Here is a 25,786-nt window from a genome sequence, read left to right as displayed (position 1 = left end):
TTCTATAAAGCAGTAATATTAAATAATGCAGTGTGGGTGCAGGAATAAACAAATCAATCAGTGGAACAGAACAGAGAATAGAAATAGATCTTTTTCATGTGGGAATTTAGGATATGAAGAAGATTGGGAGAATAATGGGCTAGCAGTAAAAGACATTGAGATAATTAGCTATGCACTTAGGAAGATAAAGTCAAGTCCCTACTTGATACTCCTCACTAAAATCAGTGGGCTTAGATCCTTTTGTGGTTCATAATTTGGTGACTAGGTTTTCATGCCCGTGAAATGCGCCTGCCTTCAATCTTGTTAAGATGTCAGCACATTGCCTTCTGATGGGAAAGACAGAAAAACAAGTAACAGTGAAATAAATGAGCTTATTTTTGTGGCTTAAGGGGCCAAATGAGAACACAAAACCATACAGGTATTAAAAGGAAATACAGGAAAATGAGTTTAGAGCCTTGGGGGTGTAGAACCTTCAACATGACATGAAATACAAATGGCAGAAAGGAAATGGTTGATCAATTTGATTACATCAAAAATCTAAATATGTATATGGTCTAAAATGCCTTAAAAGATGAGCAAAAAACTGGAAGAAAGTAACTAAAATATAGCCGGGCGCGGTGGCTCAGGCCTGTAATCCCAGCACTTTGGGAGGCTGAGGCGGGTGGATCACGAGGTCAAGAGATCGAGACCATCCTGGTCAACATGGTGAAACCCCGTCTCTACTAAAAATACAAAAAACTAGCTGGGCATGGTGGCGCGTGCCTGTAATCCCAGCTACTCAGGAGGCTGAGGCAGGAGAATTGCCTGAACCCAGGAGGCGGAGGTTGCGCTGAGCCGAGATCGCGCCATTGCACTCCAGCCTGGGTAACAAGAGCGAAACTCCGTCTCAAAAAAAAAAAAAAAAAAAAAAAGAAAGTAACTAAAATATGTATAACAAGAGACTGATACCTAGTATTTATGAGGAAAGTAAGTATTCTTTTCTCATCTATTTTTTCTTATGTTACGTAAAGAAATGCAAATTGGGGCTGGGCTCAGTGGCACATACCCATAAATCCCAATGCTTTAAGAGGTTGAGGGGGTGAATTGCTTGAGCCGCGGAGTTTGAGACCAGCCTGGGCAACATAGTACAATCCCATCTCTACAAAATATTAAAAAATTAGCCTATATGTGGCATGCATCTATAGGCCCAGCTACTCAGGATGCTGAGGTGAGAGGATCGCTTGAACCCAGGAGTTCGAGGCTGCAGTGAACTATGATTGCGCCACTGCACTTCAACCTCAACCTGGACAATGGAGCAATACTGTTTCTTTAAAAAAAAAAATGATATAAAAGGAACTGCAAATTAAAAAATAATAACTGAATAGAAATGTGGGCAAAGGAAATGGGCAATTTACAAAAGGGGAAATAAAGAAGGTGCCAATTTTTTGGCCTATCTGATTGGCAAAAAGGAAAAACATTAATAATAACCATGGCAAGGTTTTCGGGAAATGAGAGCTTCCAGTTCATGATTGTGGGGGTGTAAATTGAATCAGCTACTTCAGAGAGCAATTTAATAGTCAAAGTAATGTACATAAGGCTGGGTGTGGTGGCTCATGCCTGTAATTCTAGCACTTTGGGAGGCTTAGGTGGGTGAATTGCTTGAGCTCAGGAGTTCAAGACCAGCCTGGGCAACATGGTAAAACCCCTTCTCTACTAAGAATACAAAAATTAGCCAGGCATGTCATGACATGTGCCTGTATTCCCAGCTATTCGAGAGGCTGAGGCTGGAGAATTGGTTGAGCCACAAGGAGCTGAGATCGCACCATTTGTACTCCAGCCTGGGTGACAGAGTGAGACTGTCTCAAAAAAAGAAAAAATGTACATACTCAGTGAGTCTGGAAATTTTACCAAATTGAGACACACATATACAGAATCAGTTCTAGAATATTTTTATATGGGTTTATCTGATATGATATTATTGAAGACAAATTGTTAGATTTAAGATACTCAGATGGCACCAAATTCCATTCACAATACCAACAAAAACATGTACTATCTAGAAGTAAATGTAGAATGACTGATTTAGTGAGCAACATAAAGGCATAATTGAATGAAAACTGTGGCATTCAGGGGAAACTGTATTTTTTAAAATTATTATATTTTTTTGAGATGGAGTCTAACTGCAGCCTCTACCTCCCAGGCTCAAATGACACTCCTGCCTCGCCCTCCGAGTAGCTGTTATCACAGGCAGATGCCACCATGCCTGGCTAATTTTTATATTTTTAGTAGGGATAGGATTTCACTATGTTGGTCAGGGTGGTCTCGAACTCATGGCCTCAGGTGATTCACCCATCTCGACCTCCCAAATTGTTTGGATTACAGGCGTAAGCCACTGTTCCCAGCCCAGGGAGAACTGTATTTTAAAGGTATTCCTTATGAGCTGACAGACATTGTAGGTTTTTTTTAAAAAAGGTATCACTTTGCCACATGCAGATAGATGCAATTTCAATCAAAATCCCCCTCATGAGCCACTGAGCCACAGGGCACGTGGCTCACGCCTGTAATCCTGGCACTTTGGGAGGCCAAGGCTGATGGATCACCTGAGGTCAGGAGTTTGAGACCACCCTGACCAACATGGTGGAACCCCGTCTCTACTAAAAATACAGAAATTAGCCATGCCTGGTGGTGTGTGCCTGTAGTCCCAGCTACTCAGGAGGCTGAGACAAAAGAATTGCTTAATCCCAGGAGGCGGAGATCGCAGTGAGCCAGGATCATGCCACTGCACTCCAGCCTGGGCAACAGAGTGAGACTTCGTCCCAAAGAAGAAAAAATTCCATTAGGGGTTTCATTTTGTTTGCCTTTTTCCCTAGAACTGAACAATAGTAGTGTGAAATTAAAAGGGTGTACAAGTGGTTAATGAGCTGGAATGTTAAACTATATCCTGAAAAAAAAGTCAAGTAGAATGACCAACCCCAGCAAAAGAAGCATGTGGGGGCACAGGAACAAATCCAGTAATGTGTTAGAGATGGTGTCTGCGCCAACAGAAAGCAACTTCTGAAGGCCACATGGAAAGAGTGCTTGCTGGCGTCCTGCCCTCCGTGGGCCCACGCTCCCTTGTCTCTAGGTCTGCGCGATGGGCCGCTAGTTGAGGTGTCCGCAGCTCCAGGGTCCTCTGCCATCCCTTACTCGGTTGGTCTGTGTCTGCTGTTTCTCTGCAGGTCCAAGCCTTGTCATCAGGCAGTAAGTTTGAAGCAGAGTTGAAAGCTGAGCAAGATGAGCGGAAGCGGGAGGAGGAGGAGAGGCGGCTCCGCCAGGCAGCCTTCCAGGAACTCAAGGCCAACTTCAGTACATAGTCCGGCCAACCTTGCTCTCTGCCCACAGCTGTGCCTCACAGATCCCCCAGGAAGAGATGGCTGGGCGTCTTCATCACTGCTGCCAGTCCCCTCCCTGAGCCAGCGTCTCCACCTCCACCCTGTGCCAGCTCCCATGCCAGCCTTCATTCCTCGCATTGCCCAACCCCCTCCGGGGGAGTCCTGGCATGGGCCGGATACCTCCCCACCTCTGTCTCCTGCCTCTGCTCCTCCGCCCTACCTGTAGCCAGAACTTGCATCTTCTCAGCAAACTTCACTTTGCCCTATCCCTTTACCATTCCCCGTCAAAGAAGAGTCTGCTATGTTAATTTGTACAGACATGTCTGCCTTTTGGGGTCATCTGAGGAAACGCCCATTTTCTCAGTTAATTCTCTGCACTCCTCTCTGCTTCCTGCCCAGCTTCCCTGTTCCCGTCTTTGGTAGGATTCTGTCAGTTGTTTTCTTATCTTCTGTACCTGGGTAATTGTGGGTCTTCATTGAGGAACAGCATGCCACCACAGTGACACACAGTAGAGAAAGGACAGAGGTCTGTTCCTGCCTGCCACCCTTCTGGCCCCTTAGCATTTCCCCAGTCCCTCCCTCCTCTTCCTGCTCCATTTATGTCTTTCCAGCTCAGCCTTTTCCCACTCTTCAGCACTGTACCACTTCACTGTAAGAATGAAAGAATAGTTAGGATACCAGCGAGTAAAAGGGTTCCTATTCACTCTGACTCTATGCAAATTATATTACAATGGACACCTGATATTCCCAAGTGACAGATCCAGGGCCTTTCAAAAATCCCCAGAGTCATCGCCATACTCACCATTAGCCAGTTTCTAACAATGCTGTTCCACGGTATTCCGCTGTAGATGTTCTTATCCCCACACTTGTGAGTTCTTGGGGGTTGCTCACAAATACTAGGGGTTTTTATTGTATTTTTAACAAATATGTTCTAATGTCATATTTATTCTCTTTTGTAACTGCTGTCTTTACAATAAAGGAATCATCTGCCTTTCTATCTTACAGCTGTTTCTTTTTAGATTGTACAAATGAATGTGACTATCACATCAATGTGCCTGGAATTTTCTTGAGAGTAGAGGCCAGGCACAGTGGCTCACACTTGTAATCCCAGCACTTTGGGAGGCCGAGGCGAGCAGATCACTTGAGTTCAGGAGTTCAAGACCAGCATGACCAACATGGATAAACCCCTTCTCTACTAAAAACACAAGATTAGCCAGGCATGGTGGTGCGTACCTATAGTCCCAGCTACCCATGGAACTGAGGCAGGAGAACCGCTGAAACCCAGGTGGCAGAGATTGTAGTGAGCTGAGATTGCGCCACAGCACTCCAGCCTGGGTGACAGAGCGAGACTCTGTCACAAAAGAAAGGAAGGAAAGACAGAAAGAAAGAAAAAGAGAAAGAAAGCAAGAAAGAGAGAAAGAAGGAAGGAAGGAGAGAGTACTGTATTTTTTTTTTTTTTTCTTTTTTGCGGAGATGGAGTCTTACTCTTTGCCCAGGCTGGAGTACAGTGGCACCATCTCCAATCACTGTAACCTCCACTTCCCAGGTTCTAGTGATTCTCCTGGCTCAGCTTCCCGAGTAGCTGGGATTACAGGTACGTGCCATCATGCCCAGCTAATTTTTTGTATTTTTGATAGATACGGGGTTTCACCATATTGGCCAGGCTGGTCTCAAACTCCTGACCTTGTGATCTGCCTGCCTCAGCCTCCCATAGTGCTGGTATTACAGGTGTGAGCCACCATACCTGGACGAGAGTAGAATATTTTCTATAGGCGCCAAGTCCTATCCAGGGCTTCTGTTTGACACTGAGTCCTGAAATATAGTTAGAAATGGGAACTACCACCAGGCGCGGTAGCTCACATCTGTAGTTCCACCACTTTGGGAGGCCAAGGTGGGTGGATCACTTGAGTTCAGGAGTTCAAGACCAGCCTGGTCAACATAGTGAAAATGCATTTCTTGTAAAAATATAGCCGAGCTTGGTGGCGCATGCCTGTAATCCCAGCTACTCAGGAGGCTGAGGTGGGAGAATTGCTTGAACCAGGGAGCTGGAGGTCGCAGTGAGCAGAGATAGTGCCACTGCACTCCAGCCTGGATGATAGAGCAAGACTCCATCTCTAAAAAAACAAAGAAAGAAAGAAAGAAAGAAAGAAAGAAAGAAAGAAAGAAAGAAATGAGAACTAGAGGACTGGTTTTCACTCTGTAGGATTCAGAGTACTGATCTTATCAGTTGCACTCCCCTTTCCATCCGTGAGGATGCCTTCAGCTGCAGGGAAAACCGTAGCTTCATTTGCTTCTTAGATCCCTTGAAACTCTGATGAGAGCCAGTGCCCCTCTCTCCCATGTGTAATCCAGGATATTTGGGCTACCCATGCAAGGACCTCTGTTCCAAGAGACTATCCTTTGCTCCCCTGGAAGGATCATTCTGTTTCTATACATCATTTTTCTAGCTGTTGTCTCCTGGGGAGGGACATGAAAAAGGAATGGAGAGATTCTTACCATGTGATCCAGCAATCCTGCTCCTTCCTATTTCTCCACATGACATGAGAGTTTATGTCCACACGAAAACCTGCACATGAAGCTTTTGTTTTTATTTTTTGAGACAAGGTCTAGCACTGTCATCCAGGCTAGAGTGCAGTGGCATGAACATGGCTCACTGCAGCCTCAACCTCCTAGGCTCAAGTGATCCTCCCCACTCAGCCACCTAAAGTGCTGGGATTACAGGCACGGGCCCCTGTGGCTGGCCTATACATGAAGCTTTATAGCAGCTTTATTCATAATTGCAAAAACTTGGAAATAAGATATTCCTCAATACGTGAGTGCATAAGCTATGAAACATCCACACAATGGAATATTATTCAGTGATGAGAAGCATTTAGCAATAGAAAGAAATGAACTATCAAGTAATGAGAAGACAGAGAGGAAACTTACATGCATATTGCTAAGTGACACTCCAGTCCTGAGCTGGATGTGGGGCACTTGCTCATAGTTCTAGTTTCTCATGGCTGAGGAGGGAGGATAGCTTGAGCCTCGGAGTTCGAGTGCAACCTGTGCGCATGGTGAGATCCCATCTCAAAAAGGGGGAACAAAAGCCAATCTACATACTATTTGATACCAACTATGGTATGACATCCTGGAAAAGGTAAAAGTTTGAAGCCAGAGAAAAGATAAGCAGTTGTCAGCAAGGAGAGAGAGAGGGATGAATAAATGCAGCACAGAGGACTTTTAGGTCAGTGAAACTTACCCTCAATGATGCTGTTGATGCTGGCGGATGCATGTCTTACACATTTGTCAAAACCCATAGAATGTGCGACACAGAATGCAGCTAGGCTGAGTGCAGTGGTTCATGTCTGGAATCCCAGCGCTTTGGAAGGCAGAGGAGGCAGGAAGATCACTCAAGTTCAGGGTTTCGAGACCGGCCTGAGCAATATAGTTAGATCCTGTGCCTACAGAAAACTTTTAAAAAGCCAAGCTTAGGCTAGGCACAGTGGCTCACGCCTGTAATCCCAGCACTTTAGGAGGCCGAGGTGGGTGGATCACGAGGTCAAGAGATGGAGACCATCCTGGTTAACATGATGAAACCCGGTCTCTACTAAAATACAAAAATTAGCTGGGTGTGGTGGCGCATGCCTATAGTCCCAGCTATTCGGGAAGGCTGAGGCAGTAAATTGTTTGAACCTGGGAGGTGGAGGTTGCAGTGAGCTGAAATTGCACCACTGCTCTCCAGCCTGGTGCCTGGCGACAGAGCAAGACTCTGTCTCCAAAAATAAATAAATAGGCCAGGCTTGGTGGCTCACACCTGTAATCCAAGCACTTTGGAGGCCAAGGCGGGTGGATCACCTGAGGTCGGGAGTTCAAGACCAGCCTGACCAACATGGTGAACTCTGATCTTTAAATAAATAAATAAATAATAAATAGGGAATGGGGAGCTGGGGTGGGAGGAGTACATAGGAACATGTACTTTTGGCTCAGTTTTTCTGTAAACCTAAAACTTCTCTAAAAAATAAAGTCTAGGCCTGTAATCCCAGCACTTTGGGAGGCTGAGGTGGGCAGATCACCTAAGGTCAGGAGCTCAAGACCAGCCTGGCTAACACGGTGAAACCCCGTCTCTACTAAAAGTACAAAAAATTAGCTGGGAGTGGTGGTGCGTGCCTGTAATCCCAGCTATTCAGGAGGCTGAGGCAGGAGATTTGCTTCAACCCAGAAAGTGGAGGTTGCAGTGAGCTGAGATTGTGCTACTGCACTCCAGCCTGGGTGATAGAGGGAGACTCAATCGCCACAAGAAAAATAAATAAATAAATAAACAAAGTCTAACGGTGAAAGAGATGAAGAAAAAAAAAGTTTCTTAGTTTAAAAAGAAGGAAGATAATGGAGATGGCAATGTCATTACTTGAAGCATCTGTTTGCCTTTTTGGACAGGTGGGTTCATGTAAGAGCTAAAACGCTTGACTGCTTGTCACAAATTGTGAAGATAAAAATAAATAAATAAGGCCGGGCACAGTGACTCACGCCTGCAATCCCAGCACTTTGGGAGGCCCATGTGGGTGGATCACTTGAGGTCAGGAGTTTGAGACCAGCCTGGCCAACATGGAAAAAACCCATCTCTGCTAAAAACACAAAAAAGTAGCTGGGCATGGTGGCGTGTGCCTGTAGTCCCAGCAACTCCAGAGGCGGAGGCAGGAAAATCCCTTGAACCCAGGAGGTGGGGGTTGCAGTGAGCTGAGATCACACCACTGCACTCCAGCCTGGGTGACAGACTGAGACACTGTCTCAAAAAATAAAAATAAATAATAAATAAAATTTTTATCACAACCGATAGAAAATCCAACACAAAAGGACTTTAGACAAAATAGGACTTATCGGGCCGTGTCACTTCCAAGGCCAGGGAGAGGATGTTCCTCCTCCCTCTTGGCCACAAAGTCCCCCAGAGACTGTTCCCTTGTCCCTCCCACGCACCCTGCATCTCCAGTGCCATGGTCACAGCTCAGACCTTCATAGGTTCCTTCCCAAGTCTCTACCGTGGGCTCATAATGGGTTTCTGTGCCCTCATTATACCCTGATTGTCCACTTTGCAGCTAGAGTAATCCTTAGAAATTGCAGACCTGCTCCCAACTTCTCTCCTTCAATTTTTGATTCCCCTCTTTCAGGATCCAGCCCCAACTCGTCTCTCCCGCCTCATCTCTTGCCCCTTGTCCCTGACCTGTCTCCTTTCAAGCTGTACACTCCTGGTATATGCGATGCCTGACTGTTCCTGGAAAATTCCACACTTCCAGGCTTTTGCATACACGGTTTCCTCCACCTGGTACTCCCTTCCTCCCTTCCAGGGGCGAGCTCCTTCTCATTGTTGATGACTCAGCTCAGAGGTTGTCTTCAGGAAGCTTCCTTGACTCTCCCAGGCCAGGTGAGGTGTCCTTTTTCAGGATTCCCCTTTCCCCCTGAGTTTCTCTACTGTAATCCTGACAGCTTTAGGCAGTAGCCCTATCCTTACTTCTTGGCCTCCCCGTTTGGACTATGAACTCTTTGCAGGGCAGGAAGTGAGCCTTGCCTATTGCTATAGGCCCAGCATGCTGCCCGGCATGTAGAAGACAACCCTTGAATGTTGGTTTCACAAGGACATGCCAGGCGTGTTACAACAGACACATGGGCAAGGCAGGATCATCACCACTGATGTCAGAGATCTTCTGAGTACTCCACCGTGAGAGCCTCAGAGGCCAGCTCTGAAAGTGGAGACAGCAGAGCTTGTGGGAATATCTTTCTCACTGGGAGAGAGATGAGGCCACTACCCAGGGCCCTCCTTTGACCGAGCAACAGGAAAAGCAACACACCAATCAGTCTTGCCTCAACCCTGGAGGCTGTGTGATGTAATGGGATTTGGCCTCCAATACTAGGCAAGTAACTGAACCTGACTGAGCCTCCGTTTCCTCACCCGCAAAATGGGCATGATGGACTGGGCCTGGTGGCTCATGCCTGTAATCCCAGCACTTTGGGAGGCCAAGGCAGGTGGATCACAAGATCAAGAAAGCAAGACCTGCCTGGCCAACATGGTGAAATCTCGTCTCTACTAAAATACAAAAATTAGCTGGGCGTGGTGGTGTGTGCCTGTAGTCCCAGCTACTTGGGAGGCTGAGGTAGGAGAATTGCTTGAACCCAGGAGGCGGAGGTTGCAGTGAGCTGAGATCATGCCACTGTACTCCAGCATGGCACCTGGTGACAGAGCAAGATGCTGTCTCAAAAAAAAAAAAAAAAAAAAAAGGGCACAATGATTACCTACCTGGCAGATTCCATGCCTGGGATATATTAGTGCTCAGGACACATGGGTCCCCTCTCTCCCCTCCCTCCTCCACTACTGCAACTCTGTCTCCTCCAGAACCCTGAGTTTCTACAGTCAGGTCCAAGGGTCTCCGGCCAGGGTAGCCCAGAAGTGCTCAGTCCTGGCTGCTGTCTTGGACACAAGTGCAGATGCCCACCTACTCAGGTTCTCTGTTATTTTGAGACCCCTTTCTGAACCCGCCCAGGGAAACTTCTGCCTGCCTGCCGGCTCACCTGCATGCTCCTGGTGGCTGCCAGTTCCTGAGCTTTCAGCCTAATCATGTTGCCTGACACCTGTGGCTTTGTCATTGCTCAGATTTCTCCTTGCTGACTCTGCCTGTCCACTAGGCCAAATGCTGGCACATTCCTGCCCACTGGGTCTGCCTGTACTAAACAAGAACGAGGGTTCCACAGCTGTCCTCTGGATCCTGCGATGGCAGTGGGGCTCTCGGGGCCTAATTCAGAATTCTGTAATTTAAAAGGGCTGGGTGTGGTGTTTCATGCCTGTAATCCCAGCACTTTGGGAGGCCAAGGTGAGAGGATTGCTTGGGCCCATGATTTCAAGACCAGCCTGGCCAACACAGTGAAACATCATTTCTACAAAAAATACAAAAAAAATTAGCTGGGCATGGTGGCGGGCACTGGTAATCCCAGCTATAAGGGAGGCTGAGGCAGGAGGATGGCTTAAGCCTGGAAAGTCAAGACTGCAGTGAGCTGAGGTCATACCACCATACTCCGGCCTGGGTGACAAAGCAAAATTTTACAACTTAGGGAGGCACTAAGGATGAGACCTCGTCAGGGGGCAGTTCCTTGTTTTCCTCCACTCCTTTCTGAAACCGGTGGCTTTTGGTATTCTGCCACGGGGTATTGAGCATGTACATTACTGTTGTCATCTTATTAGTAGTAGTATTTTTTTGGCGGGGGTGGCAGACAGGGTCTTGCTCTGTTGCCCAGGTTGGAGTGCAGTGGTGCAATCTCAGCTCACTGCAACTTTGCCTCTCAGGCTCAAGCGATTCTCATGCCTCAGCCTCCTGAATAGCTGGAACTACAGGTGCATGCCACGATGCCCAGCTACTTTTTATATTTTTGGTAGAGATGGCGTTTCATCATGTTGGCCAGCCTGGTCTTGAATTCCTCAGCTCAAGAATTGGCCTCCCAAAGTGCTGGGATTACAGGTGTGAGCCACTGCACCCAGCCTCTGTTTTTTTGTTTTGTTTTGTTTTGTTTTATTTTGTTTTTACAGAGGCAATCAAGTTAAAGCTGTTGCCTTGTTTTGTAATTTATTTTTATTTTTGTAGCAACAGAGTCTTGCTCTGTCACTCAGACTGGAGTGCAGTGATGTGATCATAGCTCACTGCAATCTCAAATTCCTGGGCTCAAGTGATCCTCCATACAGCCTTCCAACTAGCTGGAACTATAGTCAGAGGCCACCATGCTTGGCTAGCTGTTGCCTTTTTGAAGGGCAATTTGGTAGACTGTTAAAATTAAAAATTATATATCTCTATTAGTTGTTTATTTTTATGTTAACAAATCACTCCATGACTTAGGGCTTAAAACAATGATTAATATTTATTATCTCACACAGTTTCTGAAGGCCAGGAAGTTAGAAGCAGTTTGGCTGGGTAGTCGGTTTGGGCTCAGGGTCTTTCGTGAGGCTGCAGTCCAAATATCAGCTGGGGCTGCAGTCATCTGAAAGCTTGACTGAGACTGAGGTACCTGCTTCCAACATGACTTACTCCTGTGACTGATGCTGGCTGTTGGCAGGAGGCCTCAGTTGCCTGCCATGTGAACCTCTCCGGGAGGCTGCGTGAGTGTCCTCACAACCTGGCAGCTGGCTTCCCCCAGAACAAGTGATACGAGAAGGTAAAGGGCAAGCCTTTTAAGACCTAGCTTCCTAAATCACACTCTGCTATCCTATTAGTCACATAGGTCAGCCCTATCGGCAAAAATCATTAGCAGTCATCTTGGAGGCTGGCTACATTGGAATCAGAATTTTTTTTTTTTTTTTTTTTTTTCAAGACAGGGTTTCACCATGTTGGTCAGGCTGGTCTTGAACTCCCGACCTCAGGTGATCCGCCCGCCTTGGCCTCCAAAGTGCTTGGATTACAGGCGTGAGCCACCACGCTCAGCCGGAATCAGAGTTATTAATTGCAAATAACAGACTCTAAGCCAGACTGATTTAAGCAGAAAAGGAATTGATTGAAAAGATACAGAGGAGTCCCCAGAATCACCAGCAGGGCTGGGGGGCCAGGCTAAGGAAGCAGGCAGAAGGCCAGGCGGCTGGGACAGCAGCCAAAAGCACACCATGGGAACCAGCCGCTGCCCTGGCTGACAAGCATGCTGTGGTGTCCTGCTTCTTCAGGTCATTTCCTCCACATCAGAGTCTGAGGCTGAGCCTAGTCACATGCCCACATGTCAGGGGTGGGACAGGGGAGTATCTAGGCTTTTTGTCTTCTGTAAGTGGAGGCAAGCTCTGCCAGCCACCAAGATTCTCATTTTCCACAAACATGGGAAAGTATTTCAGTATTTCAACTGAAAGTAATTCAGTATTTCAGCTCAGCAGAACCATCATAAAGAACAGCAGGTGTCTACTGCAGACGTATTCACGAGCTTTGGCCCAGGAATTTATCCTATAGGTAAGTATAAAAATGAACAAGGTGGCGGCGGGAAAGAAAAAAAAGAACAGGGATGTATTAAGGGAATACTCATTGCAGTGTTGTTTGTAATAGCAAAAATACTGGAAACAATCAGCATATCTATCAGCAGGGGATCGGTTCAGTATGTTAGGTACATCCACGTCAGCGTGGCAGCCACTGAAAAAACATGGATGCCACCAAGACATCTTCTTTCTTGGAAACAGGCCAAGAGCACTACAGCATGCATAGTCATGCTCAGGTGTTTTGTTTTGTTTTAGTTGGGAGGCATAAAGTCATGTGTATTAGTCTGTTCTTACATTGCTATAAAGAACTACCTGAGGCTGGGCAAGTTATAAAGAAAAGAGGTTTAATTGACTCATGATTCCACAGGTTGTACAGGAATCATGGCTGGGGCAGGCCTCAGGAAACTTACAATCACAGCAGAAGGTGAAGGGGCAGCCAGCACAAAGTGGGAAGCTACGCAGTTTGAAACAACCAGGTCTCCTGGGGACTCTGCCGTGAGAAAAGCAAGGCAGAACTCGGCCCTCATGATTCAATCACCTCCCACCAGGCTCCTCCTCCAATAATAGGCATTACAATTTGACATAAGATTTGGGTGGGGACACGGAGCCAAACCATATCATTATGTCTCTACCCGAGCAGACTGTAAGCTTCATGAGGTTGCTGATCAGGTGGATTTGGGGGCAACCATTGAATCTCCAGCACTCAGTGGTGCTGAGAATGAAGGAAAGTGCAATACTTGTTTTTTTTTTTTTTTTTTGAGACGGAGTTTCTCTTGTTACCCAGGCTGGAGTGCAATGGCGCGATCTCGGCTCACCACAACCTCCGCCTCCTGGGTTCAGGCAATTCTCCTGCCTCAGCCTCCTGGGTAGCTGGGATTACAGGCACGCGCCACCATGCCCAGCTAATTTTTTGTATTTTTAGTAGAGACGGGTTTTCACCATGTTGACCAGGATGGTCTCGATCTCTTGACCTTGTGATCCACCCGCCTCGGCCTCCCAAAGTGCTGGGATTACAGGCTTGAGCCACCGTGCCCAGCCAGGTGCCATACTTGGTAATGCATGCATGCAACATTTTGGGGGAGACCACAAAAAATGATGGAAGGAGAACCTGAGGGTCCTAGATTGGTCTTGCAGGGGAAGGGAAACTTAAATTTTTTCGTTTATATGTTTTTGAACTCTAAAAATTATAAAGCAATAAACATACATTGCTTTAGAACCACAGTGACTCCCACTACTGCCACCACCGCCAGCAGAATTGTTAATAACAGTTAATAAAAAAGAGAGGGGCCAAGCATGGTGGCTCACGCCTATAACTCCAGCACGTTGAGAAGCAGAGGCGGGTGGATCACCTGAGTCAGGAGTTTGAGACCAGCCTGGCCAACATGGGGAAACCCCATCTCTACTAAAAATACAAAAATTAATCAGGTGTGGTGGCACATGCCTGTAATCTCAGTTACTAGGGCAGCCGAGGTAGGAGAATTGCTTGAACCCTGGAGGCAGAGGGTGCAGTGAGCTAAGATCATGCCACTGCACTTCAGCCTGGGCAACAGAGTGAGACTCTATCTAAAAAAAAAATTAAATTAAAAATAAATAAAAAAGAGAGGGGAATCTCTGACCACAAAGAAAACGGAAGAGCAGTTGAACATTCGTGTGGGAATCCTCTGAGACAAAAGAAATATGAAACCCTAAAGATGCAAAATATTCAGAAAAAAATGAATAACCATTTTGGGATATATCATGGGATATTAGGTGAAAGGATACATGTATTGTATTCCAAGGTTTTTTTTTTTTGAGAAATGATTTAATGTCTTGTACATTCAGAGGTTGGAAATGAGAAAATAATTTAAATATGCAATTACTTTTATAATAACAAAGTTTTTCAAACATAAAAATGGGTTTATTTGCATAGCCATTGTCTGCATAGCCTTTCTTATTTGTTCGGTTCTCTGGTACAATTGTCTTTTTTTTTTTTTTTTCCACGTAGGCATACATACTGAAATACTGAAATACTGAAATACATACTGAAATGCTGAATTAATTACAGTGGCATAATCATAGCTCACCGTAGCACCAAACTCCTGAACTCAGAAGATCCTTCCACCTCAGCCTCCCAAGTAGCTGAAACTACAGGTGCATGCCACAACATCCTGCTAATTTTAAAATATTTTATTTATTTATTTTGAGACAGTCTTGCTCTGTTGCCCAGGCTGGAGTACAGTGGCACGATCTCGGCTCACTGCCACCTCTGCCTCCCAGGTTCAAGCAATTCTCACGCCTCAGCTCCTAAGTAGCTGGGATTACAGGTGTGTAGCATCACACCCAGCTATGTGCTCATGACAAAGTAAACTTGTTTTTGATTAAACTCCTTACCCTCCTCCCATTCTCAAATGATCTATCATCTCAATTTCTCTATCAATGGTGTACTATAGCTGAAACTTCATTATTCCTGACAAAAGCATGGTGGTACTTTAAATACCACTATTTAGTGAAACACTGGAAAGACAGAGTTACTTAAAGGAGAAAAGGAAAGCACCCTTCCTAAAGAGTAGCTAAGCAAGAATCGATTCAATTTTATTGGTATTTGTTGAACATTTACTGTGTGTCAAGGCAAGAGCATCTGCAGAGGTTGCTGAGTGAAATAATGCAGTGTGCACAACGGTTACAAGCAGGGATTGTTTTCAGCTTTTTTTTTTCTTCAGACTGGGTCTCTGTCACCCAGGCTGGAGTGCAGTGGCAACTCCTGCAACCTCTGCCTCCCGGGCTCAAGTGATCCTCTCACCTCAGCCTTCCAAGTAGCTGGGACTACAGATCTGCGCTACCATGCCTGGCTAATTTTTTTTTTTTTTTTGTAATTTTAGTAGAGACGGAGTTTCGCCATGTTGGCCAGGCTGGTCTTGAACTCCTGAACTCAGGTGATCTGACTGCCTCGGTCTCCCAAAGTGCTGGGATTACAGATATGAGCCATTGTGCCTGGCCACCTGTATGTATGTGTCTCAAGCTGCAGAACTGTGCACTAAAAATGATAAATTTTACTGTGTGCAAATTGTATCTTTAAAAGTATATGTAGAGGTAATGTACAGGTGGGATAGCATCTGAGAGGTGGCATGACAAGTTGATTAGGGACATGGGCTCTGCAATCAGCCAGTCTGGGCTTGGAAATCCTGGGTGAGATTTGGAGAAGGGAAGCACTTCTCTGAGAAGCCTGGTTGCATTGCTCCATAGTGCTGTTACAAGGACCACAAGAGACAATGCAAAAACAGCATTTAATGAGGTGGTTGGCACATAACAAGTATCAGTATTACTTTTTTCCTTGAAAATAACAGCTCAGGCCAGGTGCAGTGGCTCACGCCTGTAATCCCAGCTCTTTGAGAGGCCAAGGAGTTTGAATCACTTGAGGTCAGGAGTTCAAGATCAGCGTGGCCAACATGGTGAAACCCCTAAACAAACAAACAAAAAACAGGACAAAGGGTAAATTCTTTGGTCTAATGGAGGCACAGAGACAGTAACACATGGATTGGCAGGAGTTGCAGGCTGGGGAAAAGTGGGGTAAATGTTGAGATGGCATTGCAACAGGATGGAACAGCACGTGCAAAGGCTAAAACATAACGTCATGTTTACAAATCTTCTAACATGGGCCTATCTGGAGCACTTAGTTCACGGGGAAGATCAAGGAGACGAGAACAATGTGAATGATGAGAGCAGAGTTCTTTTTGATTTTTGTTTTAGAGACAGGGTCTTGCTCTTTTGCCCAGACTGGTGTGCAGTGGCATGATCAGAGCTCACCACAGCCTTGTAGTCCTGTGCTGGTGATCCTCAGCCTCCCAAGTAGCTGGGACTACAGAGGCATGCCACCATGCCTGGCTAATTATTATTATTGTTATTTTTGAGAAAGAGTCTTGCTCTTTCACCAGGCGCTGGACTGGAGTGCAGTGGTGCGATCTCGGCTCACTGAAACCTATGCCTCCTGGGTTCAAGCAATTCTCCTGCCTCAGCCTCCCGAGTAGCTGGGACTACAGGCGTGTGCCACCACACCCAGCGAATTTTTGTATTTTAGTAGAGATGGGTTTCACTATGTTAGCCAGGATGGTCTCGATCTCTTGACCTTGTGATCTGCCTGCTTCGGCCTCCCAAAGTGCTGGGATTACAGGCGTGAGCCTCTGTCCCCCGCCGGTTAATTATTTTTTATTTTATTTTTTGTAGAGATGGGATCTCTCTCTGTTTTCTCAAGCTATGGGGATAGAATTCTGCAGAATGGGCTTGTGAAGGGCTTCCTTGAGTTTCTGTATTTCTAAAAAGTCTCCATGTGATGTCGATGTTACTGTACCACTTTGAGCAGTAAGGGTATAAAAGTCAAGAGAAGAAAGTGTTTCAGAATGTAGGAAGTGGTCAATTGTATTGAAGATAGGGAAACGCGAAGTCAAGCTGAGGACTGAAAGACTCCTGTTATCAACCTGCAAGATGGGGTGTTCTCAGGGTAAGCAATAGGCAGATAGGAAAGGACAGAAGCCACCTTGGAGTGGTTGATGATTGCATGTCAGATGTGGCAGTGGAGAAAGTGCATATAAACAATTCTTGGGTGCAGCTTGGCTTTGAAAGGGAACAGGGTCGGGCCGGGTGCGGTGGCTCACGCCTGTAATCCCAGCACTTTGGGAGGCCGAGGCGGGTGGATCACGAGGTCAAGAATCGAGACCATCCTGGTCAACATGGTGAAACCCCCGTCTCTACTAAAAATACAAAAAATTAGCTGGGCATGGTGGCGCTTGCCTGTAATCCCAGCTACTTAAGAGGCTGAGGCAGGAGAATTGCCTGAACCCAGGAGGCGGAGGTTGCGGTGAGCCGAGATCGCGCCGTTGCACTCCAGCCTGGGTAACAAGAGCGAAACTCCGTCTCAAAAAAAAAAAAAAAAAAAAAAAAAAAAAAAAAAGAAAAGAAAAAGAAAAAGAAAAAAAGAAAGGGAACAGGGTCGCAGGAAGTAGTTGGAGGGAGAATTGGAGGGTTTTTTTTTTTTTTTTTTTTTTGAGACATAGTCTTGCTTTGTTGCCAGGCTGGAGTGCATTGGTGCGATCTCAGCTCACTGCAGCCTCTGACTCCCTGGTTCAAGCGATTCTTCCGCCTCAGCCTCCTGAGTAGCTGGGATTACAGGCACGTGCCACCATGCCCAGCCAACTTTTTTTGTATTTTTAGTAGAGACGGGGTTTCACCATGTTGACCAGGATGGTCTCGATCTCTTGACCTCATGATTCACCCGCCTCGGCCTCCCAAAGTGCTGGGATTACAGGCTTGAGCCACCGCGCCCGGCGAATTCTCAGTTTTATCAGAACTGTTAACAAGTAGAGAAACTGCTTTGAATTTCAGCTTTTGCGGCTTTCCCATTCGCTCTAGGATGGTAACTGCGCAGGAAAATGCTGGACTAAAAGTGTGGATAAGTTCTAATTTGAAAAACCAGCCCGTAAGGGATGCAGGGGCTTTTGAACTGCAAATGGGCTCTGGATTGGGAGTACAGAACAGTGAGTCACAGGGTGCCTGGTCTGGGCCCAACTCTGGACACCATGTCCACTCAACTCAAGGGCAGGTACCCAGCAGCGGCCAAGGGGTCAGCGGGCGCCTGCGCAGTGCCGCGGCCCCGCCCTCTTCCAGCCCTTCATCCGGGTCTCGGGCAGGGGCGTGTCTGGGCAGAGCGGCGGGTGGCGGCGGAAAGGAAGGATGTCGTGGGAGACTGGAGAGTGGGGAGGGAAGCGGGAAGGAGCGGGGGCGGAGCAAGGGGCGTGGCCGAGCGAACGCGCGGTCACGTGACGCGCGTGGCGACGTGTCGGCCATCTTGTGTTGTTGAGGCTGAGGACTGACTTGGGTTCTGAGACTCCCTGTCCCGGACCGCAGGTAACCAGCCATTCCGTGTAGCTCCCCTGCCCGGCTCTGCCCCGCGCCCCGGCCCCGCCGCGGCGTCCCGGGCCGCCCATGTCTCTGACCAGCGCTTGCGTCCCCACCGCTCCTGCCCGAGCCGTCTCGGCCGCATGGACACCCACAGGCCGCTCCGGCCGGCTTGGGCCGTCAGGCGACGGGACAGGTCAGGTGCAGGGCCGGAGGGAGCCTCCTCCTGGGCGAGGGGCGCTGAGGGCCCTGGCGCGTCACGGCCTCGGGGAGCCGAGGAGCCCCTCGGCCAGGGCTTCTTGGCATTGCTAGGGGAGCAGAACAAGCCAGGAGGGTGGTGGGGCAGTCAGGCCGGCTTGCTCGGAGCCCGAGGGCTTGCCTTCCTCTGCCTACTTTTGCGGGCCAGTCACCCGCCCAGCCTCGGGGTGCCCCGGTAACAGCTGCTGCGATCAGACAGCTGCTCCTGCCGGCTCCCCTGTCCACACCTGGCCCCTGGGAGGTGCGCTTCTGCCTTCCCCACGGAGCATCTGGACGGAGGCAACTCCTTCGTTGGCGAGAGTACAGGGTCTGGACCAGGCCTGAGGCAAGGTGGAGCCACCATGATCGGAACCTTGGGACTGAGGCTGGGAAAGTAGAGCCCAGGGCAGTTTTGGGGACCCAAATGTTCACATCAGGTTGAAATAGGCATTAGCCTTAAGTGTCAGCCGTTTCCAAAACCACTCTAAATACTTGTTTTGCGACTGAAACAAATCAAGCGAACAGGGAATGGGGTCATGAAAGAAGCGGAGTGTGTGACCGTGTTTGAGAAGCAATAACGTTGCTTTGCAGTTAGTTACCTAGTGCTGTGTTTTTTATTTTGTTTTCATTTTTCTGCAAGTCAGAGCACTTAAACACATGTAGTCTCTCTGTAAGAAAGGTAAGTATTCCAGTTTAACTTGCAAGAAATTGAGTATGGGGCCAGAACCTGTGAACAACTTCCTATCTAGTGCTATATACCTTGAATTAAGGCAGTATTGAGTCCCAGTGTTGTGTTTGGGGAAGGTATTCTTTCCTTATATAGTATTTCCCTTTTAGAATCAAATGACTTCCTAGATTGGAAAAAAAAAATTGTCATTCTGTCTCTTCATTGATTTTGATCCATCTGATACTTGTAGATTTGACCTTACAGACTGTCCGTTTTGCCTAGAACACAAATGGTTTCTCTCATTCATTGATGGTTTTATGTATTTTACTAGTTGGTATAGCAGTGTTGGCGTGCTCAAACCGGAATGTGTACTTTTCTTTTACGTCAGATGTTGACATCAGAAGAGGACACTAGAAAAGTATTTAAAAGTGGCACGTAACTGGAAAAGCGTCACATGATCTTTCTTTTGAAATTTAACGTCAAGGAATACACTGGTGATGGTAGTGATTCACTAGAAAGGAGAAGGCTTCATTCCTTTTTGATACCTGACAGAGTATTTGAGAGTCTTGGGGAGGGAGAAGGGGCCATGTGCTTTCGTTCATTCATTTATTCATTCATGCATTCATTTATTTGACAGATAACCCTATTGAGCATTAACTACACCGTTATGTGCTGGGAGCAAAACAGACCAAGTAATTCCTGTCTGTATGGAATTCATTTCTAGAAAGATACATAGGTAAAATACATGGTGTAGTGGTGAGGTGAAAGAAAAAAGGAGTCAGGGAGATAGGGCAGTAGTGATTTGGGGAGGGGTTAATCTTAAGTGCGCTGAGAAGGCCTTATGGAACAGTTAACATTGTAGCAAAACCCCACAGAGGTGAAGCTACTGTTTCTTTAGCTATACAGGGGGAAGAGTGCTCCAGCAAGCTACCAGGGAGCAGTGAGAGCAAAGATACAGACCCAAAAACTTAGTTGGGAGCGACTCAGGAGTAGACTGGAAAAAGCGTGGGGAGTAGCCTAGGCTAAGAGGCAATGGTGAGAGGGAGACTGGTAGGAGATGTGTGTACTTAACCTCTGTAGTACTGAGATGAGATGGATTATTTGCTATCCTGAATTCTTTTTCCTTACCTCTTACGATTCTTAGAAAGGGAAATCAGATTCTGGAGATTTGGGCCAGCAGCCTCCCCAACCCCCATCCCCTATGTAATTCCCTTCTCCACCCCTATTTGGAAAAATTTAGGATGCTCAAATATTTCAGGAAATTGTAATGAATTATCTTTCTCAAAAGTAAACATTTTAAAATGAGATTGATGATAAATTGCTTGAAAGTGCTTTTCAAAGCAGTTGCTTCTAAGAAGGGGGATGTTTGGAAACTTCAGGATATTTGAAAATGTAGGGAAATGAGAAATTTTCCTTTGACATGTAGACACATAATTAAGGAACATAACCAGGTAGAAAGGTGGAATCATGTAGTAACTCAAATTATCCTTAATCTGGTTAGTAAAGAATGTCTGTTAATACTGTGCTGTCCAGCCCAGGGACTCTTCCTGTAAGTCATATGCGTATCCTTTAGAACATTTTACATGTGTAGAACTTTTTGTGCTTTTTTTATTCCTCCGCTTTTACCATTCAGACTAGTTCTCTAATGGGATACTTAATAGACATATTTTTACTGTAAAAAAAATTTTCTGATTTCCTTCCAGTTTATCTCCGTATTCTTTTTACTGAGCTTTCACAAATGTCCTCTTTCATTTTACTTCAGCTGAGGAATTTTAATATTTTGATTTTGAAATGATTTTGCTGCTGAGAGGCATATGTGAAAAACATTTTGGAGTAGGTTTGCCTCAAAATCATGAGAAGATGGGAATTACAAGGTCAGTGTGTGAATGCAACTCCTTGGCTAAAAGGGAGGCGTAGTGATGGTAGTGATGAGGTGGTGTTTTAACTAATTGCTTTTCTCCCTCTTATTTCTCTGTTGTGTTTTTGAAATGACATTTCCAAATTATAATGCCTTTGATGTCATATCAGCTCATTTGTTTTCATGACTCTGCATTTTAATACTCCATATGTGTATTCTCTTTGTTGACCTTCACATTGGAAAATGACACTATTGATAGTGATTGCTGTCTGGGAGAACCTTTTTTGGGTAAAAAGACTACTACTGTCCCTTTTATGATTGCCATTCTAATGGACCTTTGACCTGTGCCATTTTCAAACCCTGACTGTTCACAGTTCTCCATTAGCCCCTGCTGATTAAATTTTCCATACTTTCTGTTTTATTCTATTTCTTATATATTATAGTGGGACCAGTCTCATTAGGTTGAATTTACAGCCTATCTTGGTGTTAACCCAGGTCTCTTAGAGGCAAGTTAAATATCCATTTTCCTATAGTTTAAATTACCATGGTATTGTTTGGTCATTTTTGAAAAGTCTGAACTCAGGCTTTTTTCCACTGCTTGACTCCCACTAGGGTTTTATGGTTTTTGCATAGAAGAGTATTTTAAGAATAAAATAAACAAATATATAAAATGAAAAAGAAACAGAAGTTTAAAATAAGATAAAAATTCTTAAGTTTTCCATTCATTTTTAATGCCTTGAAAAATTACATCTCTTTAAAACTAGAGATTTTTATTTCATGTATAAACTTGCTTATAGTTTGCATTGCAGTGTTTCTTGACCAAATATTGTTTTTACATTTTGTTCTTGCTCTCAGATGAATGAGAAATAAACTAAATTAATTATGCAAAAATGTAAAACGATAGCTTTATTGAACTGCCTATAATTTTGTGTGAGGTTAAAAGAGGAGAGAGGGCCGGGCATGGTGGCTCAAGCCTGTAATCCCAGCACTTTGGGAGGCCGAGGCGGGTGGATCACGAGGTCAAGAGATCGAGATCATCCTGGTCAACATGGTGAAACCCCGTCTCTACTAAAAAATATAAGAAATTAGCTGGGCATGGTGGCGTGTGCCTGTAATCCCAGCTACTCAGGAGGCTGAGGCAGGAGAATTGCCTGAACCCAGGAGGCGGAGGTTGCGGTGAGCTGAGATCGCGTCATTGCACCCCAGCCTGGGTAACAAGAGCGAAACTCCGTCTCAGGAAAAAAAAAAAAAAAAAAAAAAGGTGGAGAGAGGTTTGAAAAACAGAGACTGTTCTCTTAATTGACCAAACTTCATTTTATAAAAGTATTTTAAAGTTTTACCTAATTCCCTACTTTAAATAAAGAACATAATTGTGTTTTCTTGTTAACTATGGGGTTTCATTAACTTAAGCTTAGTTAATTATTATTATTTTTTGAGATAGAATCTCACTGTGTTGCCCAGGCTGCAGTGCAGGGGCCCAATCTCGGTTCACTGTGGCCTGTGATAGAGAGCAAGACCTTGTCTCCTTGGGAGGTCGAGGTTGCAGTAAGCTGTGATTGTACCTCTGCACTCCAGCCTATCACCTGTTTACACTCCAGACAGGTGATAGAGCAAGACCCTGTCTTTTGTGGAGAGAGTCTTGCTCTGTCACCTAGGCTAGAGCGCAGTGAGCCGTGCAATCACAGCTCGCTGCAACCTTGACCTCCCAGGTTCAAGCCATCCTCTCACCTCAGCCTCCTAAGTAGCTGGAATTACAGGTCCATACCACCACATCTGGCCAATATTTTTTATAGAGATGGAGTCTCACTATGTTGTCGAGGCTGGTCTTAAACTTGTGGCCTAAAATGATACCCCCACTTCAGCCTCCCAAAGTGCTGAGATTATAGGCCAGAGCCACTGCTCCCCACCAAGTAATTTGAGAAAGTCACATCCACCTCTGATTTAATTATGCAAAAAAAAAGTAGCCATGTTATAATGTCCAAAGGTCATCCAACTTTACTCTCTGAATGTGTATTTTTTTTTGAGGTCAGGAGGAAAGGGAAGGAGAAATGAATAATAAACTCATATATGGCTGGGTGCAGTAGTTCACACCTATAATCCCAGTACTTTGGGAGGTTGAGGTAGGTGGATCAGTTGGGCCCAGGAGTTGGAGACCCCCATCTCTAAAAAAGATATTTTTTTTTTTTTTTTGAGACGGAGTTTCGCTCTTGTTACCCAGGCTGGAGTGCAATGGCGCGATCTCGGCTCACCGCCACCTCCGCCTCCTGGGTTCAGGCAATTCTCCTGCCTCAGTCTCCTGAGTAGCTGGGATTACAGGCACGCGCCACTATGCCCAGCTAATTTTTTAGATTTTTAGTAGAGACGGGGTTTCACCATGTTGACCAGGATGGTCTCAATCTCTTGACCTCGTGATCCACCCGCCTCGGCCTCCCTAAAAAAGATTTTTAAAAATTAGCTGAGTGTGCTGCACACACCTATAGTCTCAGCTACTCAGGAGGTTAAGGCTGGAGGATCGCTTGAGCCCAGGAAGTCAAGGCTACAATGAATTCTGAATGCACCACTACACTCTAGCCGAAACCAAAGTAAGACCCCATTTTGAAAATAATTGGCCAGGCACAGTGGTTCATGCCTGTAATCCCACACTCTGGGAGGCCGAGGTGGGCGGATCACTCGATGTCAGGAGTTGGAGACCAGCCTGGTCAGCATGGTGAGACCCCATGTCTACTAAAAATACAAAAATTAGCTGGATGTGGTGGTGCACACTTGTAATCCCAGTCACTCAGAGGGCTGAGGCAAGAGAATCCCTTGAACCCAGGAGACGAAGGTTGCAGTGAACTGAGATCGCACCACTGCATTCCAGCCCAGGTGACAGAGTGAGATTCTGTCGCAAAAGAAAAAAATAATCTGTCTGTCTAGTTGCTTTTCTGTAGTTAATGAAATTGTCAACTTTTATTGTTAATTACTGTTCTTTGACTTGTTAGTAGCAGCAAAGTATCATTTGATTTTAGCCAAGAAACTTCTTGAAAATATTATACTTTAAGTCACTTGGAATATCACCAACTTACGGATTTTTAAGATACTATCCCAACAGAGCATTAAAAAGCAGGTTGTGATTTCACAACTGAAATCACACTTGGAGCTTTGCTCCCTGGACATTTTGGCAGTGATCATGTTTCTAAGGGATTAGTGATTATTTGGGTAGGATGCATATTGCTGTGATGTGACTTTTGTTTTTTTGTTAGATATATTTTATTTTTTATTTTTTTGAGACAGGGTCTCACTCTGTCACCCAGGCTGGAGTGCGGTGGTGCAGTTGCGGCTCACTGCAGCTTTGACCTCCCTAGGCTCAGGTGATCCTCCTACCTCAACCTCCCGAGTAGCTGGGACCATAGGCATGTGCCACCATGCCTGGCTAATTTTTCTGTTTTTTTTGTAGAGATGAAGTTTTGCCATGTTGCCCAGGCTGTTCTTGAACTCCTGGGCTCAATCGATCTATCTGCCTCAGCCTCCTAAAGTGTTAGGATTATAGGAATGCGCCACTGTGCCTCACAGTAGGTTTTAAAAGTTAATATCAAGTCCCTATAATAGGGTTTTGAATACAAACCCTAAATAATCACTTTCCTGAAATCCTGTGGAGGTGTTCATTTGTCAGCTTCATAAGAATCACTTGGGACTTTTGTTAAATATAGTTTTCAGTTCCACTGTAGAGCTACTGACGCTTTCTACATGTTAGGGAATCTAGTTTATAAATACACCAGGTGATCTAATCTTTTAACCAGGTTTGCAAGCCATTTTCTCTGGAGTATATTCGTGATGAAAAGTTGTGCTTTTAAAGTTTCCTAACAGGCTGCTGGGTGATTTATATTAATATTTCTATTATTTACAGTGTTAAAAGGACCTGAACAAAGTCTGCTCAAATCTCTTGCTGTGAACCAGCAGAATTTTTGAACAGGTAAGTGTGGAAGGGAAGCACAGAGCCTGAGGGCTTTTGCAAATAGGTGATTTCTGCTTTTAGGTTTCAGTTACTTTTGCCCCATTATTTCTCCTGAGGTTTTGGGTAGTGAGTAGAAACTTCTTCCCTGGTACCTGTCAGATCCTTTATGAACAGAAAGAGTAACATACCTTTCTGCATCGATCCTGGCATGAATTTGTGTCTTAAACTGTCATAATAATTTTTCGTTGGCAAGAAACAAGGAGGAATGCTTTGGAGGTGGGGTGTTGTAAAGAACCAAAGAGCAGTTGACTTCATGAGGGACGTGAACAAGAAACTGGGAAGCTTTCAGGAGCCATAGTACTTGTAGATAGCACTTTTGTGCCACCTGGCCAATGTCCTCTCTTGTCTCTTTTTGTCCTGTTTTAGTTGTGTTTGTGCAGTCTGGCTTTTTCTGCTTTAACAAACACATGGTAGCAAAGGGCCACTTAATTCTTGAAGCCACTTAGGAACTTAAGCTCTAGTGCCAGTAGCCAACTGATTGCTAGCAGTGTCTACATTTCAGATTCTTGGGAGAGGGGAAATTTGACTGGTTTAAACTTGGTTCAGCCGGGCGTGGTGGCTCAAGCCTGTAATCCCAGCACTTTGGGAGGCCGAGGCGGGTGGATCACGAGGTCAAGAGATCGAGATCATCCTGGTCAACATGGTGAAACCCCGTCTCTACTAAAAGTGCAAAAAATTAGCTGGGCATGGTGGCACGTGCCTGTAATCCCAGCTACTCAGGAGGCTGAGGCAGGAGAATTGCCTGACCCCAGGAGGCGGAGGTTGCGATGAGCCGAGATCACGCCATTGCACTCCAGCCTGGGTAACAAGGGCGAAACTCCGTCTCAAAAAAAAAAACTTGGTTCAG

At 45.7% G+C, this 25,786-nt stretch overlaps 2 protein-coding genes and 1 pseudogene across 5 annotated transcripts in view; all 3 read left to right on the top strand.

Moving 5' to 3' along the window:
- The window catches only part of EFHD1 (EF-hand domain family member D1), a 54,312-nt gene extending 49,960 nt beyond the window's left edge, over positions 1-4,352 (top strand). The window contains exon 4 of the mRNA XM_039470011.2: positions 3,198-4,352. Coding sequence (XP_039325945.1) covers positions 3,198-3,332 — 135 coding nt within the window. The 3' untranslated portion in view covers positions 3,333-4,352. The remainder of the gene's footprint in view (positions 1-3,197) is intronic.
- On the top strand, positions 235-332 carry LOC120364497 (small nucleolar RNA U13; annotated as a pseudogene).
- Positions 4,353-18,103: 13,751 nt separating the features above from the next.
- Positions 18,104-25,786, top strand: part of GIGYF2 (GRB10 interacting GYF protein 2) — a 175,081-nt gene continuing 167,398 nt past the window's right edge. For 3 of the 4 annotated variants that reach the window (XM_039469653.2, XM_003936725.4, XM_074398847.1), the window contains exons 1-2: positions 18,104-18,192; positions 24,832-24,897. The gene's annotated coding sequence lies outside the window, so the exon portion shown is untranslated. The remainder of the gene's footprint in view (positions 18,193-24,831; positions 24,898-25,786) is intronic. The other variant, XM_074398848.1, reaches the window with a different exon arrangement.

The sequence above is a fragment of the Saimiri boliviensis genome, chromosome 5 (assembly GCF_048565385.1).
Source record: "Saimiri boliviensis isolate mSaiBol1 chromosome 5, mSaiBol1.pri, whole genome shotgun sequence".
NCBI classification, from domain to species: domain Eukaryota; kingdom Metazoa; phylum Chordata; class Mammalia; order Primates; family Cebidae; genus Saimiri; species Saimiri boliviensis.
The sequence above is the reverse complement of the archived record's forward strand: the minus strand, read 5'-3'. Positions and strand labels throughout refer to the sequence as shown.